This window comes from Melozone crissalis, unplaced genomic scaffold, assembly GCF_028551555.1.
Source record: "Melozone crissalis strain CALT ecotype California unplaced genomic scaffold, PUWL_Pcris_2 ptg000092l_1, whole genome shotgun sequence".
Lineage (NCBI taxonomy): Eukaryota > Metazoa > Chordata > Aves > Passeriformes > Passerellidae > Melozone > Melozone crissalis.
Genome location: NW_026535869.1, coordinates 2788665 through 2805043, shown reverse-complemented (window position 1 = coordinate 2805043; position 16379 = coordinate 2788665). Strand labels below are relative to the sequence as shown.

General features: G+C 48.7%; 1 protein-coding gene across 1 annotated transcript in view; it reads right to left on the bottom strand.

The window, feature by feature from the left end:
- The window catches only part of GRIK4 (glutamate ionotropic receptor kainate type subunit 4), a 201509-nt gene that overhangs the window by 52543 nt on the left and 132587 nt on the right, over positions 1-16379 (bottom strand). Inside the window, exons 5-7 of the mRNA XM_054291409.1 lie at positions 11995-12160; positions 5683-5861; positions 1801-1854 (exon numbers count right to left, since the gene is read on the bottom strand). Of these exons, the coding sequence (XP_054147384.1) occupies positions 1801-1854; positions 5683-5861; positions 11995-12160 (399 nt within the window). The remainder of the gene's footprint in view (positions 1-1800; positions 1855-5682; positions 5862-11994; positions 12161-16379) is intronic.

Below are 16379 nucleotides of genomic sequence, written 5' to 3'. Positions count from 1 at the left end.
TCTGTGCCCCAGTTGCTCCCAATCCCTCAATTTCCCTCCTTCCCCTGATCCCTTCTCCACTCTGTGCCCCAGCTGCTCCCAACCCCTCAATTTCTTTCCCTTTTCCCTTCTCCACTCTATGCCTCAACTGCTCCCAACCTCTCAATTTCTTTCCCTTTTCCCCTCTGTGCCCCAGCTGCTCCCAACCCCTCCATTTCCTTCCTTTTTCCCTTCTCCACTCTGTGCCTCAGTCACTCTGTACCTCCATTTCCCTCCTTCCCCTTCTCCTTTCTCCACTCTGTGCCCCAATTGCTCCCAACCCCTCCATTTCCCTCTTTTCCCTTCTCCTTTCTCCACTCTGTGCCCCAATTGCTCCCAACCCCTCCATTTCCCTCTTTTCCCTTCTCCTTTCTCCACTCTGTGCCCCAATTGCTCCCAACCCCTCCATTTCCCTCTTTTCCCTTCTCCTTTCTCCCCTCTGTGCCCCAATTGCTCCCAGCCCCTCCATTTCCCTCCCTCCCCTGCTCCCCCATCCTCTCCAGCTCCCTGCCCACACGTTTGGCTCCGTCCCTTCCCGTCTGTCTCCCACCCAAACACAAAGTGTGATTCAGCTCTCTCAGCTTCCCTGCCAGAAATTATTAATAGAAATTAGAGAATAGGAGAATCATTAGGGCTGGGAGGCAGCTCCACCTCACCCCCATCCTGGTTTCCATCAGCCCCACAGCAGCACTCACAGCGGGGTTCCTCCTCTCCTGGAGAAGTTCCTCTGATGTTTATTTTGGATTTACACTGAGGGCTTCAACCACACCATGATCCCATTAATGTTATTTGTGGCCGTAAAGCCAAACCATCCCCTGGCTCTCAACATTTACGGGATCATCCTTCCTTTGTCTCAGGGCTCTGATGCCTTCCAGGTGCTCATCCCTGGCCTTTTCCAACACAGGGAATGGGATAAGTGATGGGGTAACAACACCAGCATAACCCCAAAAAATCAGGAAAATCAGGACAATCAGGACAACCAGGAAAACCAGGACAACCAGGAAAATCAGGAAAACAAATCAGGACAACCAGGAAAATCAGGACAATCAGGATCCACCCACCTGCTGGAGCTTCCCAAAGACTCGCACATGCCATTGCCCCAGCTCCTGTCACAATGTCCCCAATTCCTGCCTTTGGATGCTGCACCAATTGTTTTCCACCTCCCCAAGACCTTCCTTTGCAGGAATGATGCCTGAAGATTTTTTAGCTTTTTATATATTTTTCAGCTTTTTATATATTTTTCATCTATTTGTAGCATAGTAGCTTTTAAATATGTAATTTTAGAGTTTCTGGTGATTTTCCTGCCCTTTCTCACATTTTAGAACAATAAGCCAACCCTTCCTAACACATTCTTGAGTTTTTGGTTAGCCTGATTTTTAACAACAGGAATTTCTAACGAGGACATCTTGTTTTGAACCAGAATTTAAGAGATGTAACAAGACACAGAACAACTCCAAGGGGCAGACCCAAGGGTTGGTTGCTGGGGCAACTGGTCTCTTGTTGGATGTACCTGTTAGATGAACTAATTAATTAACCTGATAAAAACTGCAGAAATCCAATACCACGTGTGCACAGCAAGCTTTTGTTACAGAACTGCTTTAGGAAATTTTTTTTTTTTATATTATTTGGAAAGATTTTGCCTTTTGATTCTAGCAGCAGGTGACATCCCTGTCTCACTCCCTCCCTCCCCAGCACACGAGGCTCTGCCCATGGGTCAGGGGGATCAGCTCCCATTAAAATGACTCCACACTCAGGCAGGAAAAGCTGGGAAAAACTCCTTACCAGGTTAGTGAAGATATAGGTGTAATAGGCAGATGCCATCCCCAGTTCAGCTGCCTGTGAAGGAGAGGAAAAAAAGAGATTAAACCAGAGCCTGACAATCTCCAATCTCCACTCCAGCAAGGCAGAGATTTTGCTTTTTCAGGCTTATCTCTCCTTGCAGGAAGGGAGGGTGGGACACAGCAGCATGGTTGGACCTGGGAAATTAAAGTTTGGGGAAGGAATTTTTCACCAGGACCGAGTTTAGCTGAGGTCTCCTGCCCACACCAGCCCTGACAGAGGGAAATGACCCAGCTCCAGACCCTGGGAGCATCCCTGCTCTCTCCATGGCATTCTGAGATGGAATTAAGGAATTCCTGCATCCATCCAAGGTTAAATCTAAGGAAATCACCTGTGGAAAGCAGAAGCTTCTAAAGTCCCAGCAGAAAAGCTTTTTTACAGACCCCAGTGGCCCTCAATGGTTTGGAAAGGTGAAGTGGGTCCTGCAGCCCCAGTCCTGAGAGCTCCAGAACCCCCTGGGATGAGGAATTCCATGATGTTTTAAGAGGAAAACAAGGATTTCTGCTTATTTTGTGTGTGGATGCTGCTTTGCTCCTGTTTTGGGGCATAACAAGGGAAAAGAGCAGCTGAGAGCTCCAGGCTTGTCCCTTCCACCACAAACACCATGATGGAGACAGAGAGGCAGGAAAAGCTCCTGGGAGTCGCAGGGAAAGGACAATCAAGCCACTGGTGGCTTTCCAGTTTTATCAGTCAGATTTGGGCTCAAATCCCACAAATTAATGAGCATGGATGAGACCCAGTAACTCAGCCTGCTCTCCAGAATTGAGACAGGGCTGTGCTGGCCACAGAAGCAGAAGAAAACAGGGCAGAACTGTCCAGGGATGCAGAGAGAAGGACACAGAATGTTCCACGGGGATGATCTGTTCTAGAGATCACAGAGCGGATAACTGAAGGCCTTTCCCAAAATTCTCACTGCACAAGGAGCTGGTTGTGGGAACAGATGCTCAGGAAAGTGGGGCATCAATCTGCAGATGCTCCTGGAAGCCTCTGTTCCACTGCCAAGCACAGCTGCTCTCAAATCGAGCTCCCAGACCCTGGCAGAGAGGTTTTCCCAGCAGTGCAGACCACACAGAGCAATGGGAGGCAAGGAGGGAAGGACCAAAGCACCTCACTCCTGGTGTGAGCCCCTTTTATCCCTCCCAGAAGCTGTGACAACAAAAAATGAGGGAAGAGAAGACAGAAAGAGGCAGCTGGGATTGCACCTCTCCCTTTTCCTGTATTTTAGCTGTTCCAGGGCAAAGCTGAGGCCACCACCACTGTGCCCACCCTCTTGGCTGGACATTGTTACCCTGTCCCTCACCCAGGTGACACAACAGGCACAGCAAAGCCGTTTGCCCCCTCATTTTTCACCCCCTCCACAGCAAAATTTAGCCCAAATTCCCCCCGCTCATCCCTTCCTGGGGACAGTGACAATGCCAGCCCTCCCTGTGACCCACTCTGAGGTCAGAGGTTTGGTTGCAAGGGTAGGAAATGAAGGTGAGCAGCAAAGCAGTGCCTGCCCCATCCATTCACCTGGCAGCTGGGAATCTGGGAACCATCCATGTGTCTCCAGCCCATCTGTGGAGGGTGAGGGATGAGAAACTGGAGATTCCTTTCACTGTGCAGGGCTGCTCTCCTGGGACAGACCCAGCAAACCCAAATTCCTGCTGTGGGACAGGACATGGCTCCACCTGAATGCTCAGCATCACCATCCCAATAAAACACCTCCCAGCCTCCCAAGGTGCAAGAAGTTGCCAGATAGGAGCTCTTTATTTATTCCCTCCATTTCTAGAGTCCTCTAGCTGGAAGAACTGGGTTTAACTGGGAAATGCTGGCAATTCCTGACATTTCTGAGGGGTGGCAGGAGGAGGCTGGAGCTGGGCAGGGAGATGTGGGTGCCTGGAGAGAGCTGCTGGGAGCCTGTGGGAAGTCACTATAGCAACAGGGGAGGGGGACAGCCCTCAGCAGCCAGGCAGCAACAGGGGAAAAAGGGGAAAAAAACACACAAAAAAACCCCTGAGTAGACAACCCCCAAAAATCCCCCAAAAATGTCTATTTAAAAATGAAAACTGCTGTAGAATAAAATATTCTGGGGGGAGAGATGAATGATAAAAGCATCCCTGCTGGATGCCATCAGGGGTAAATCTGGCACAGGCAAGGCCTTTGGATGACAAATTCTGTGACAAAAGAGCCAGGACAGGGTGGAAAGCCAGGGGGATCCCAGAGCCTGGATCCTGCCTCCCTTCAGGAATGTGCTTCTTCTTCCCTCCAGGATGTGGGAAACTCTGCTCCATCTGGAGCCACTGCTCAGTTTTGAAGCAGGCTATCAAAACAAGCACTAGAAACTGCAGCCAGAGACCATTTAAAAATAAACAGGATTAAAATAAAATCTCGGTTAATAAGACAATAAAAAGGAAAGGAAGGAAAAAGTTAGACACCTAATGGGAGGGGAAAAGGAGGCACAAGAGTCAATTCAAAGCTGAGCAGTCCTTCACAGCTCCTGGATGGCAACACCACTTGTGGAGAGCAAACACATCCCCTCAGAGCAATTCAACCACCACTTGCACAGATCCAGCCCTGGAAATCCCATCAATGGCAATTCCCCTCTGGGCAGAGCCCATTCCCAGCACTGCTGTGGAAATTTTCACATTTCAATTGATACCTTAAATTTTAGCTTTCATATTTTTCAGGTTCTGTGCTGCCTAGGTGTGCAGTTCTGGGTTTCACATCAGGGCATGGTGAGCTCTGTGCACAGAGCAGGGAGACAAAACAATTCCTGCTCCAGCTGGGCACCAAGGACAAATGATCCCAATCTCAGCCCAGGAGCACAAACACCGTGGGCTGGAGAGAGAAAAACAAGCAGGGTGGGACTGCCTGGGCTAAAGCTGGAATGGGACAATGAACTGCAAGGTGCAAATGGAGCAGAACTGATCCAAGGGAGAGACCCCGGGAGCGCTCGTGCATTTTGGGGCCATTTTGGGTCATCTTGGGTTCATTTTGGGGCCATTTGGGTTCATCTTGGGTTCACGTTGGGACCATTTTGGTTCATCTTGGGTGCAGTAAAAGGTGCATCCATTGAGGCCTTTTAATAAATCCCTGCTTTATTCTTTAGCTCTGTCCAGCCTTACAAGTCATCACCATATCCCACAAGAGCTGGCTGGGGGAGCAGCAGCACCCCAAAGGACAGGGGAGGGATACTCACTATCAATACAAGGCAACCCCAAGGCAGGAATAATGTGCTCTGACTCTAAATTATTCAGAAGGCTGAACAATTGCTTTGTAAAATATTATATTACACGATATTAGAACTATACTAGAACTATATCATACTAAACAGATATTAAAGAAAAACCCATGACTGTCTCCAACAGTCACAACACAGCTTTGACTGTGTATTAATTGGTCCATCAATATAAACAACCATCACCAGAGTCCAATTAACAAATCACTTTGGGTAAATAATCTTCATAACACATTCCACATGTGCCAAACACCACCAGCAGCAAGTAGACCTAAGAATTGTTTTCTCTTTGAGTTTTCTCACTGCCTTCCCCAGGAGAAATCCTTGGGCAAGCTGCTCCCTGTGCATCTCACCTTCTGCAGGATGGTGGCATTGGCATGGATGGCGATGGTGGCTTTGACTGTGTATTAATTGGTCAATCAATATCAACAACCATCACCAGCGTCCAATTAACAAATCAGTTTTGGTAAACAATCTCCATAACACATTCCACATATGCCAAACAACAGAAGCACCAAGTAAAGAGAAAATAATTCTTATCTCTGTCTCTGAGCTGTCTCTGAGCTTTCTCCCCAGAAGAAATACATGCGCCCTGTGGATCTCACCTTCTGCAGGATGGTGTGGGACATGGAGGCGTTGGCGTGGACGATGATGGTGGCTGTCTTGTCATCCCGGATCTCCTTCAGGAGCGGCGTGGGGTCCCGGCTGTCGTCCAGCATCCGCACCGACAGCGTGTCCTTGGAGATGAGGAACTGCCGCAGCAGCTTCTCCAGGTTCAAAAGGCCTTGGGAGCAAAGAGAGAAAAAGGACAGAGCCCTGTGAGTTTGGGGCTTGGTTCTCCCATGGGACATGGTGATCCATGGCAGGATGTGTTCCTGAAGTTCTGGCTCTGGGCACTGCAAAGGAAAGGATTCAGTGCTTGGTCCAGCAGGGAATGAAAAATGATGGGAGTTATTATTTTCCCAGTTATTCCAGCTGTTCCCCAGAAAAAGGGAGTGTAAAAAAAGGATTTGGGGCTCAATTATGGGCCCAGCAAGGAATGAAAAATAATAGAATTATTCCAGCTGTTCCCCAGAAAAAGGGTGAGGGAAGGAAAGGATTTTGGGGCTCAATTCTGGGTCCAGCAGGGAATGAGAAATGATGGAGCTATTCCAGCTGTTCCTCAGAAAAAGAGAGTGGAAGAAAAGGATTTGGGGCTCAATTATAGGTCCAGCAGAGAATGAGAAATGATGGAGCTATTCCATCTGCTCCTCAGGAAAAAAAAAAAAAAAAGTGGAAAGGATTTAGGAGTCATTGCTTGGTTCAGCAGAGAAGGAGAAGTGATGCAGCTACTCCAGCTCTTCTCCAGGAAAAGAAAGTGCTCCCAAATCCCTCTTGGGAAGAGATAAGACCTTCAATACAAGGTCCAGACAAGGTCTCCATTATCTCCCTGCATTTGGGATTGTTCTGCTTACTGCAGCAATATTCCTCCCCCTCAGCCTTTGCATTTCCAGCTCCCAAACTGAATGCCCAGGAAGGTGCAGCTTTTTGGAGCATTCTGATGGAGTAGCTGCTCTCTTCCAACGCGATGAGAAGCTCTGCTGAGAGCTGGAGGTCACTGCAAAAATACAACTATTAAAAAATCGTGACAAAAATGAGGATGGGCACGTCAAGGGCTCCTTCCAACACAGCTGCCTTGAAGCCTAATAAGATGTCAAAACTCCTGCTGCAGATTTTGTTAGTCAAGAAAGCAGCTTTGATAGAGCCTCTCTTGTCTCCAGCTGCTGAGTTTCATCAAGAAATAACCTCCTGCCAAGTTTGATTGACCAGAGGAACCAGCAGATGGATTCATCAGCACGACACAGACAGCATAGCCACGCATCCCATCCCCTCAGGAAGACAACCCCAAAACAGGGGGGAAACGGAGCTGGAGAAACAGAACCATCAGCAGGATCACAGCCCAGCTGCCAGAGAGGCAAATTAACCCTCAAGTCAGAGTTTTACTCTTAACCTGACTTATTTCTGACTGCATGAATCCACTCATTCCCCAGCAGGTCGGGAGGCAGGGGAGGGTCGCAGCAGGGTGGGATCAGTGCTGGAGCTCTGCTCTCAAGGACTTCACCAGGGAACAAAGCAGGGCAGGAAAAGGGACACGTCCAAGATGAGGAGCCCCTCCTTCCCAGGGAGAGGTTTAAAGCACTCTGAGCTTGCTCTGAGCTCCTGGCAATGCCCTTGCCTCTCCCCTGTTCTCTGGGTACAGGTAGGAGCACAGCAAGAGGTTATAAACCAGCTGTGCCAGGACTTTTCTGGGTCACATCAGCTCCTTCCTCTTCCTCACCAGGCAGAGAACTCACTCTGCTCAGAGCACACCAGGATCTCACCTGAACATTTCTTCTGTCTTCTAACCCAGGTGAACAGTGAGTTTTACCTAAGCCCTCCATTTGACCCTTGAGGATGTGGAAGGGTTTATTTTCACCTCATTCCACATCTGCAGGGAGCCAGACAGGGCTGCTGGAAATCACAGCCCTGACACTACCAAGTTTGCTTGCAGTTCATCCCAGCAAACTCTGCTGCTGTGAAACCCAGGAAAAAAATTCTAAAGCTCATCAGGCACAGAGAGGAAGAAGTGGAACAATGAGAATAAAAAAAAAAAAAAAAGAAAAGAAAGAAACATTTGATCTCCACCTTCAGCTCGAGGAAATTACCATTTCCAGCACATTAGATCCTACCTGTGGCCTCATCCAGCCTCCTGCTTGCAGCTGCTCTTGCTGTGTGCAGGGAAGTCTCTATTGTGCAGAGATTCCCCTTTGTTTGATGCTGAGAGGATGTGAGACTCTCGCTGCTGCTGCCAGACTGGCACTTCAGAGGGATGTGAACCCCACAAAGGCTTGCAGACTCCTCCTGGCACCTTTGAAGTACCAAAGTGAGCACACAGAGGCTGCACCAGGCACCTGCTGCTCCAACACTCCCATGGGGAGCTCTGAGAGAGGTTCAGGCTGGCCTGTGGCAAGTCCTGACCTTGATTATTTGATTTTTTTCTTATGCAAACATCCGGAGCTGGCAGGAGCAGCCTCACTCCTGAGCTCTCAGCAGCAGAGCTGCGCTGGGAAGGAGGAAAGGCAGGAGCTGGGGCTGTCCTGGAGCTCAAATACATCTCTGGAGTACAAATACATTGTTCAATGCTCCTGGGAAGGAGGAGAGGCAGGAGCTGGAACATTCCTGGAGTTAAAACACATCCCTGTTCAATGCTCCTGGGAAGGAGGAGAGGCAGGAGCTGGAACATTCCTGGAGTTCAAACACATCCCTTTTTAATGCTCCTGCTGATGGAGGCGCTGCTCCTGAGAAGGAGGAAAGGCAGGAGCTGGAGCATTCCTGGAGTTCAAACACATCCCTGTTTAGTGCTCCTGCTGATGGAGGAGCTACAGGGCTGCTGATGGTTCCGCTCCTGGACATGGATGGTTGGGAAGAGAATATTCCCATCATCCAGCCTCGTTTTTAATCCCAACACTGTTCTTCAAACAGCTCTCTGGATGTTTGAATTAAAAATAAAAATTTTTAAAAAGGACCAAGGATGTACACAAGGCCTTGGACCTCAAAGCCCTGGTCACACTTCCTAAGCACTGGGTGCTATTCCCTCCTCTCTGGCAATCACAGAAGCTCCTAAAAAGTCCATGCACTCCTCTAATTGCCTTTTTGGGTTAAGATTTCTGTGGAACCACACAAAACCTTCCAGAGCAGCTCCCAAACCAGCTAATTCTTGAACACCACAGAGAAACTGAGTCAGATACTCTTATTCTATCCACCAAACCGAGTCACACAAATCTCATTTACATTTTGCATCCCCCAGGCATTGCACTTAGGCTGGCCCAAGTTTAAGGGTCATTTTCTGCTTCTGCCAGGGGAAATCACATCCAATCCCCAGAGGAAGGATGTGACAGGGTGAGTGTGGCAGGGCAGGGCCCGGGGGTCCCATCACAGCCTCACACTTAAACCAAAGCAGCTCCAGCTTGTCCCTCCTGGGATCTAAATAATAACATCCCTCAAAGCAGCATTTCCTCACTGATGAGCAGGCAGCTCTCATGCTCCCCTCAGCTGCCTCAAGGGAACCTTCCAAAAGCCTGAAATGCCTCCAGTTAGTTGTTTAAGGACTGTGCTTAGGAGCAGTGCACGTCCTAAGGGAAAATCAGGGTTTGTGCTCCTACATGAAGCTCAATTAAGCCTTGTCTGTGCTCTGTTACAGTCAGGGCTTGTTGGGCTTCAAGCCTGGCTCAGATCAGCTCCTTGCTGAGCACAAAGAGCTGGGAGGATGAAAGGCTCCTGTCCCACTGCTTCCCTGGGTTTGGGAAGGACTCAGCACATCCTAAATATTGAGTTATCCAGCAGCACCAGAGCGAAATAAATTGGATTGCTTCAGGTAAGAGGGTTTGATCCAGCTAAATAAAAATCATATTAATCATGTTAATTCCAGTGGGAGACTCCTGGCCCAGGAGCAGGGCAGGGGTTCAGAGCCCTGAGCCTCCTGCACGGCAGCTGAGAAAACCTAATTATCTTTGCTTCCCTTCTTGCTTAAGGTTAAGGTTAGACAATGAAAAATTCCAGCTCTGGAAGTGATGTGGGAGACCATTTGCATGATTTTAATTGCATCATTTTGAGCCAGGGCCTTTCCTGGGGTGGATGTGAGCACTGCTCACTGAAGATGATTTACTGACCCACCTCAGCCTGGTGCCCTGGGGCACAGAAAACACAAAGAGGAGCTAAAAACACTTCTGGTCCCTGAGTCCCTGTGCAGGAATCTTCCATCAGCTGCTGCTGCTGGGGAGTTTGCTAACTGGGAATGGTGCTGGCCCTGTCACAGAGCAGCATTCCTGTCACCTTGTTCTTCCAAGCTTATCTAAGTTTACATCCTTGTAATGAACTTTCTCACACAGTTTTATATGAATAATTATTGTTTTACATTTTTTTCTGTAATTTGATGGGCTGTTGGTTTGTGCAGTGTCATTGGAGAGGCGGCACTGTCACCTTCCAATCCACTGTCACTTTTGGAAATCTATAAATGTTGCAGTCAGAAATTAAACTTCTCTTCTTTTTACCTTGGAGGTTCCAGCCTGAGTGCTGTTTTATTTCGTGTCCTACACAATCCCAAAGCTGTCCCTGCACCCAGGGATGGTTCCAAAGCCCCTTTTCCAGGCTGCTGTGGCTGGCAAAGCCCAGAGCTGCTGTGGCCGCCACAAATCTGCTGCATGGTGACCTCAGAAAGCACAGGACACGCTGAGATCAGGGATGCTGAGCCTGCTCCTGCCACAGCACAAGCTCTGCAGGGATAGAGATGGCCCTGGTGAGGTGGAGAGGGCCCTGGAGAGGGAGGAGATGGCTCTGGAGAGGTGGAGATGGCCCTGGTGAAGAGGAGATGGCCCTGCAGAGGGTGAAGATGGCCCTGGCGAGGTGGATGTAGCCCTGCTCAGTTGGAGATGGCCTTGCTGAGGTGGAGAGGGCCCTGGTGAAGAGAGGAGATGGCCCTGTAGGCCTGGCTCTACTGAGATGGCTCGGGCCCTCCTGAGGAGGAGATGGCCCTGTCCAAGTGGAGATGGCCCTGGCAAGGGTGGAGATGGCTCTCCTGAGGTGAATCCGGCCCTGCTGAGATGGATCCAGCCCTGTCAAGGAGGAGATTGTCCCTGCCGAGGGTGAAGATGGCCCTGGCAAGGTGGATCTGGCCATGCTGAGATGGATCTGGCCCTACTAAGGAGGAGATGGCTCTGCTGAGGTGGATCTGGCCCTGCAGGGATGGATCTGGCCCTGCTGAGGGTGGAGATGGCCCTGCTCAGGAGGAGATGGCCCTGCAGGGATAGAAAAGGCTCTGCAGGGATAGATATGGCCCTGCTGAGGTTGTGATGGCCCTGCTGAGGGTGGATACAGCCCTGCTCAGGTGGATCTGGCCCTGCTGAGGTCGAAGGCCCATTGTCCACACAGCCCAGCCCAGCAGATGCAGGCTGCAGAGCCCAGGAGGATGCTCTGTGCTGTTACTCAAATCCCACTTTTAGGCCACACAAACTGCACGTGGCTTTGAGCAAGCCACATTTCAAAGTGCTTTACTTGCCTAAAAATAACCTCCAGAAACAGGCCTACGCCTTTCTTAAATTTTTTTCTTTTTCTTACCCAAAGCCCCATCTGTGGAAGCAAAACACTCTTCAGATGGGCAAACAGAAGGCAGGATCATCTCTACCCATCCTTTTTCTCCTCTGAAAAACTCCTCCAGTGACACTGGCGGGGGCTGTTTACAGACCACAAACGGGACGGTGCTGTGGAATGTGCCTTGAGCTGTTTTATTTTCCAGCATCAGCCTCATTGCATGGTTATGACAATGGGAAGATGCCAGCAGCTCACATCCCAGGCAGCAGACTCAGAATTTAATGTTACAACTCACTTTAAAAGTTTTTTGACCAGTCACACAAAGCAAAAGCACATTGACAGTAGTTCTATCCAACCACTATAAGCACAGGTACCTTTGGTTAAACAATGCTTGCTTATTTTGAATACAACACCTGCTTGTAAGCCTTAAAACACAAATCACAGAGCTCCATTATTAAGCTTCAACCCTCCTAATATCTTGCTAGATAAACTTTTCTGTAGCTTAGAGAGTTATTCTAGCCAAGCGTTAATACGCAGACCATTGTTCTATTTGTCCTTGCTTTCCTACAGTTTAAATAATTTTTCTGCTAATTGATCTCATGGCTGCTGCTTAGCTCTAATCACAGTTCTACTGCCTCTGGAGCCTGCCTTTTGCAGCTTCCCCAAAACCCTCTGATTTTGTGGATTCCCACACTCCATGGGGCACCAGGGTGGAGAAACTGGAGTGGAAAAGCTGCTCTGAGCAGAGACACGAGGAGCTGGGACCAAACAAAGAGGAGATGAAGCAGAGGGGCAGGAAAACCAAGACTTACATTCAGCTTTGGCACAGATGAGGCAGGCAGTGGTGCAGTTGAAGAAATTCAGGATTCCTGCCACGGCCACGCTGATGTCGGTGTTGCTGGGGTGCAGGTTGAGGGTGGTGAACCTCTGGAGCTGCAGCTTCAGGAACTCCTCTGGAGCCACTTTAAAGTGAGGAACCTGAGGAAAGAAAATATAATTAAAGAGGAAGTAGAAATGAAAACAAGTAAATCTGTGATGAAGGGCCTGTGGTGTGAAGCACGCAGCAGGCAGAAAGTGGAATATCCCAATAAAGCTGCAGCAGCAGCACTGGAGTCAAGAGGGGAGGGTGGGACTCGTGCAGCAGCAGAGGAAAATAATTATCAAAGCAACAAAAACCACGGGAAGGAGCAGAGCAGGAAGAGTCTTGCTGAGCCACTCAGAGAAAGGCACCAGGGACTGTGATTACAGCACAGGAAACCTTCCCTGTGAGCTCAGCCTAATTAGCTGGGGCACTAATTGTGGCTGGGCCCAGCCTTTGCTGGGGGAGGATGCTGTGCAGGGACACAGGGATCACCCAGGGCCCTGAACTCAGCCCTGCCCTCTGCACAGAGGGGCCACCAGGTAATTCATTAGCAGAGATGAATGTCACAGACAACTTTTATGAAAAATCCTTTCCTTAGGATTTTTCCTCCTGAGAAGCTGAGAGGCCTCAGGAACAAAATGGAAATGAGGATTATCTGCTGCTGTGGAATGCAACAGGTGGATCTTTGATTGGCCCATGTTGGATGTTTATAATTAATGGCCAATCACAGCCCAGCTGGCTCGGACAGAGAGCCCAAGTCACAAACCTTTGTTATCATTCCTTCCTATTCTTAGCCAGCCTTCTGATGAAATTCTTTCTTCTATTCTTTTAGTATAGTTTTAATGTAATAAATAGCATAAAATAATGAATCAAGCCTTCTGAAACATGGAGTCAGATCCTCATCTCTTCCCTCATCCAAGAACCCCTGTGAGCACCGTCACAGCTGAAGGCAAGAACGAGATGACCCCGTGCTGGCAAGGTTGGGCAGGGGAGGAACAGCACAGCAGCCTGAAGCTTTGGGCATTTCTGACCAGACAGGGCTGGGTTTGTGATGGATGCAGCAGAGCAGCAGCTGGAGCAGGATGTGCTCCAGGGGGAGTTTTGGGAGCTGGGAAGGCTCAGGGCTCAATCTGAGGGAGCTCTGCTGCACATCCTGCAGGCTGCAGCCACATTTCTCCTCACAGAGAAAAGCAAGGCACGATTCTTCCCAAGAATATTCCTGGGTTTCACATTCTCTCAACCTCAGAGAAAGAAAAAAAAACCCCAATTCTTATCTCATTTGCTGTGCTTGTGTTTGTGCCAAAGTAGAATCCAATATGGAAATTTACCCACAGTGATGGGGTTTTGTTTCCTTGGCCTATCAGGGCCATGTGTCTGTCAGAACTGTGGGCTGACAGTCATGAGATTCTGGGCAGTTGAGTTGAGTGCTTGGCAGATTCAGTTTAGATGTAATGTAATATAGTGTAATATTGTTGGGAACGATGAAAGTTTGACAAGAAAGTCTCACAGATACGTGTGCTTGGCAGAAAGATTTTTGAATGTAGAATCTGAAGAAGGAATAGAGATGGAAGCAAGTTTTGATACAGAAGAAAAGAATTGCTGAGCCAGTCTCACTGGATAACCAAGGAGGCAAATGGTGTGTTAGTTAGAAGGGTTTTTATGGCTTAGAGCAAAGGATAAACCCACCCCAAACAAGGAGATGTTTTTACCAAGCAGGAAGAGAGCACAGGCAAACAAGGCAGCAAAGCTGCAAGTAGAAAAAAGGTCTCAGAATTTTCCACTGCAAGAAAACTGAAAAACAACTTCTAGCTAAAACTGTAATGCACTGACTTTTAGTGACTGGAGAACACAAACATGAATATGGTAATTACAGTAGTTATGATAGGCTAGAGGTAAAAGTTAAGGTATAGATTGGTTCTGCTGTGTTAAAATGCTCAGCAAAAAAAGTATATAATGCAATGTAACCAAAATTAAAGTATATAATGAAATTGTAACCAAAATTAAAGTATACAATGCATTTGTAACCAAAAGAAAAGTATATAATGCAATGTAACCAAAAGAAAAGTATAAAATGCAATGTAACCAAAAGAAAAGGATATAATGCATTGTGACCAAAAGAAAACTATATAATGCATTGTAACCTAAACTCAGGGTCTCCAGGCCTGCCTGCAGCTGGGGCTGGCAGTTGTAGGCACAGCTCTGTCACCCACCACCCTGGACTGCTGTAATGTCTTGGATACAATAAACTGCATTTTGGAGAGCCCCTGGAGTCCCACATCCCTCATTTCGACTCTTACATAATATAGTATTGAATAATATAGTATAATAAAGTAATTAATTAGCCTTCTGATAAGATGGAGTCCTCCTCATCATTCCTCCCTGCAAATACAAAGCAGACCATGGATGGAGTGCTGGACAGACACACAGACCGTGCCCAGACGCTCCAGGCTCAGCCAGATTAAGAGAGGCAATCTTGTTTTCCTCCTGCCAGGTGAATTATTCTGGAAGAAGCAGAAGTCGGAGGAAGGGAAACATCTGCCACAGCTTTGTTAGCAGCGTGTCAGGTCCTCTGTGCCTCCTTCGGAAGCCATCAGCCCCCGGCTCCCTCCTCTCCCCTCCTGGGAGAGCCCATTAGCAGCTCCTCAAGGCTGCTTTAGTGACAGCAGGAGCTGCTGCTTAGCAGGGCGAAGTTAAGGAGTAATAAGCTGCTATCCGCCTTGATTCCAGCCCGCAGCCCTCAGCCAGGAGGGAAAGGTGGATTTCCATAACCAGAGCAGACAGGGCAGCTCCTGATCACTGCTGGGAGGGATCCACACCAGCCTGGGGCTCAGAGGTGCAGAGACAGGGGAAGGAATCCAGCACTGTTCAGTGTTCAGCTCCTGCCTTCATCCCCAGGAACCCTCCTCTCCTGTCCAGGAGCTCTGCCCCAGTGCAATTCCCCTTTCTGGACAGGGGAAAGGGATTCTTGTGTGGAAGGAATCCACAAAACACATCAGAGTTGAGCACAGCCTGTTCAGCCCCTGCCTTCATCCCCAAGAACCCTTCTCCTCTGTGCAAGAGCTCTGCCCCAGTGAAATTCCCCTTTCTGGACAGGGGAAAGGGAATATTGTGTAGAAGAAATCCACACAGCCCATCAGAGTTGAGCACAGTCCTGCTCAGCCCTGCCTTCGTCCCAGGCACCCTCCTCTTCTGTCCAAGGGCTCTGCCCCAGTGAAATTCCCCTTTAGGGACAAGGGGAAAGGGGATCTTGTGTGGAAAGAATCCACAAAACGCATCAGGGCTGAGCACAGCCTGTTCAGCTCCTGCCTTCATCCTAGGAACCCTCCTCTCCTTTCCAAGAGCTCTGTCCCACTGCAATTCCCCTTTATGGAATGGGGGAAAGGAATTCTTGTGCGGGAGAAATCCACAAAACACATCAGAGCAGAGCACAGCCCTTTTCAGCCCCTGCTCTCATCTCCAGGAACCCTCCTCTCCTATCCAAGAACTCTATCCTGTCACAGACATCTTTTCATAAAAATCCTTTCTTTAGGATTTTTCCCCTTTCTGAGAAGCTGTGGCCGCAGCAACAAAATGTAAACAATGGTTATCTGCTGCTGTGGAATGTAACAGGTGGATTAGTGATTGGTCTCGGGTAGATGTTTAGATTTATTGACCCCTAACGGCAGAGCTGTTCTTGCTTTCTGCCTGGACACAGAACTTTGTTATTCATTCATTTTTTATTCTTAGCGTAGCAAGCTTCTGAGAACTTTTCTCTCTATTCCTACTAGCATAGTAATAATGTAATATATAGCATAAAATAATAAATCAAGCCTTCTGAACATGAAATCAACATTCTTGCCTCTCTCATCACCCTGAAAAACCCTTGCAAGCCCTGTAACACTATCCCAGGGCAATTCCCCTTTCTGGAGAGGGGTAACACAGGACAGGTTCATCCCCCAGATCATCAGTCCCTCCAGTGCTTGCCTGGGGACACTGCTCCCTGTCCCCGAGGGGTGGCTGCAGGCACAGGGGGTCTGTGCCCCAGCTGATGCTCCTGGGATGGAAATCTCACAGAGTTCCTGCAGGTTTACATCTCACAGAGAGAACCAAACACCTCAGGAGGGCACCAGCACTCACCTGTCCTTCCTGAAGAAAAAAAAAAAAAAAAATCAGGAGCCTCAGATCAGAGACTCAGAATGAATCTGAATTTCAGAGGAAAACCACTTGCAGAGTTGCCTTTCCCGGCATGGAGAACAAGTCCAGGGCATTTAGCGAGAGAAAATACTACAAAACAGCCCCAGGAGACCCCTCCTGCTGCAGCCCCGTGCTTCAGGGCTGGAGGATCCCTCCCATCCA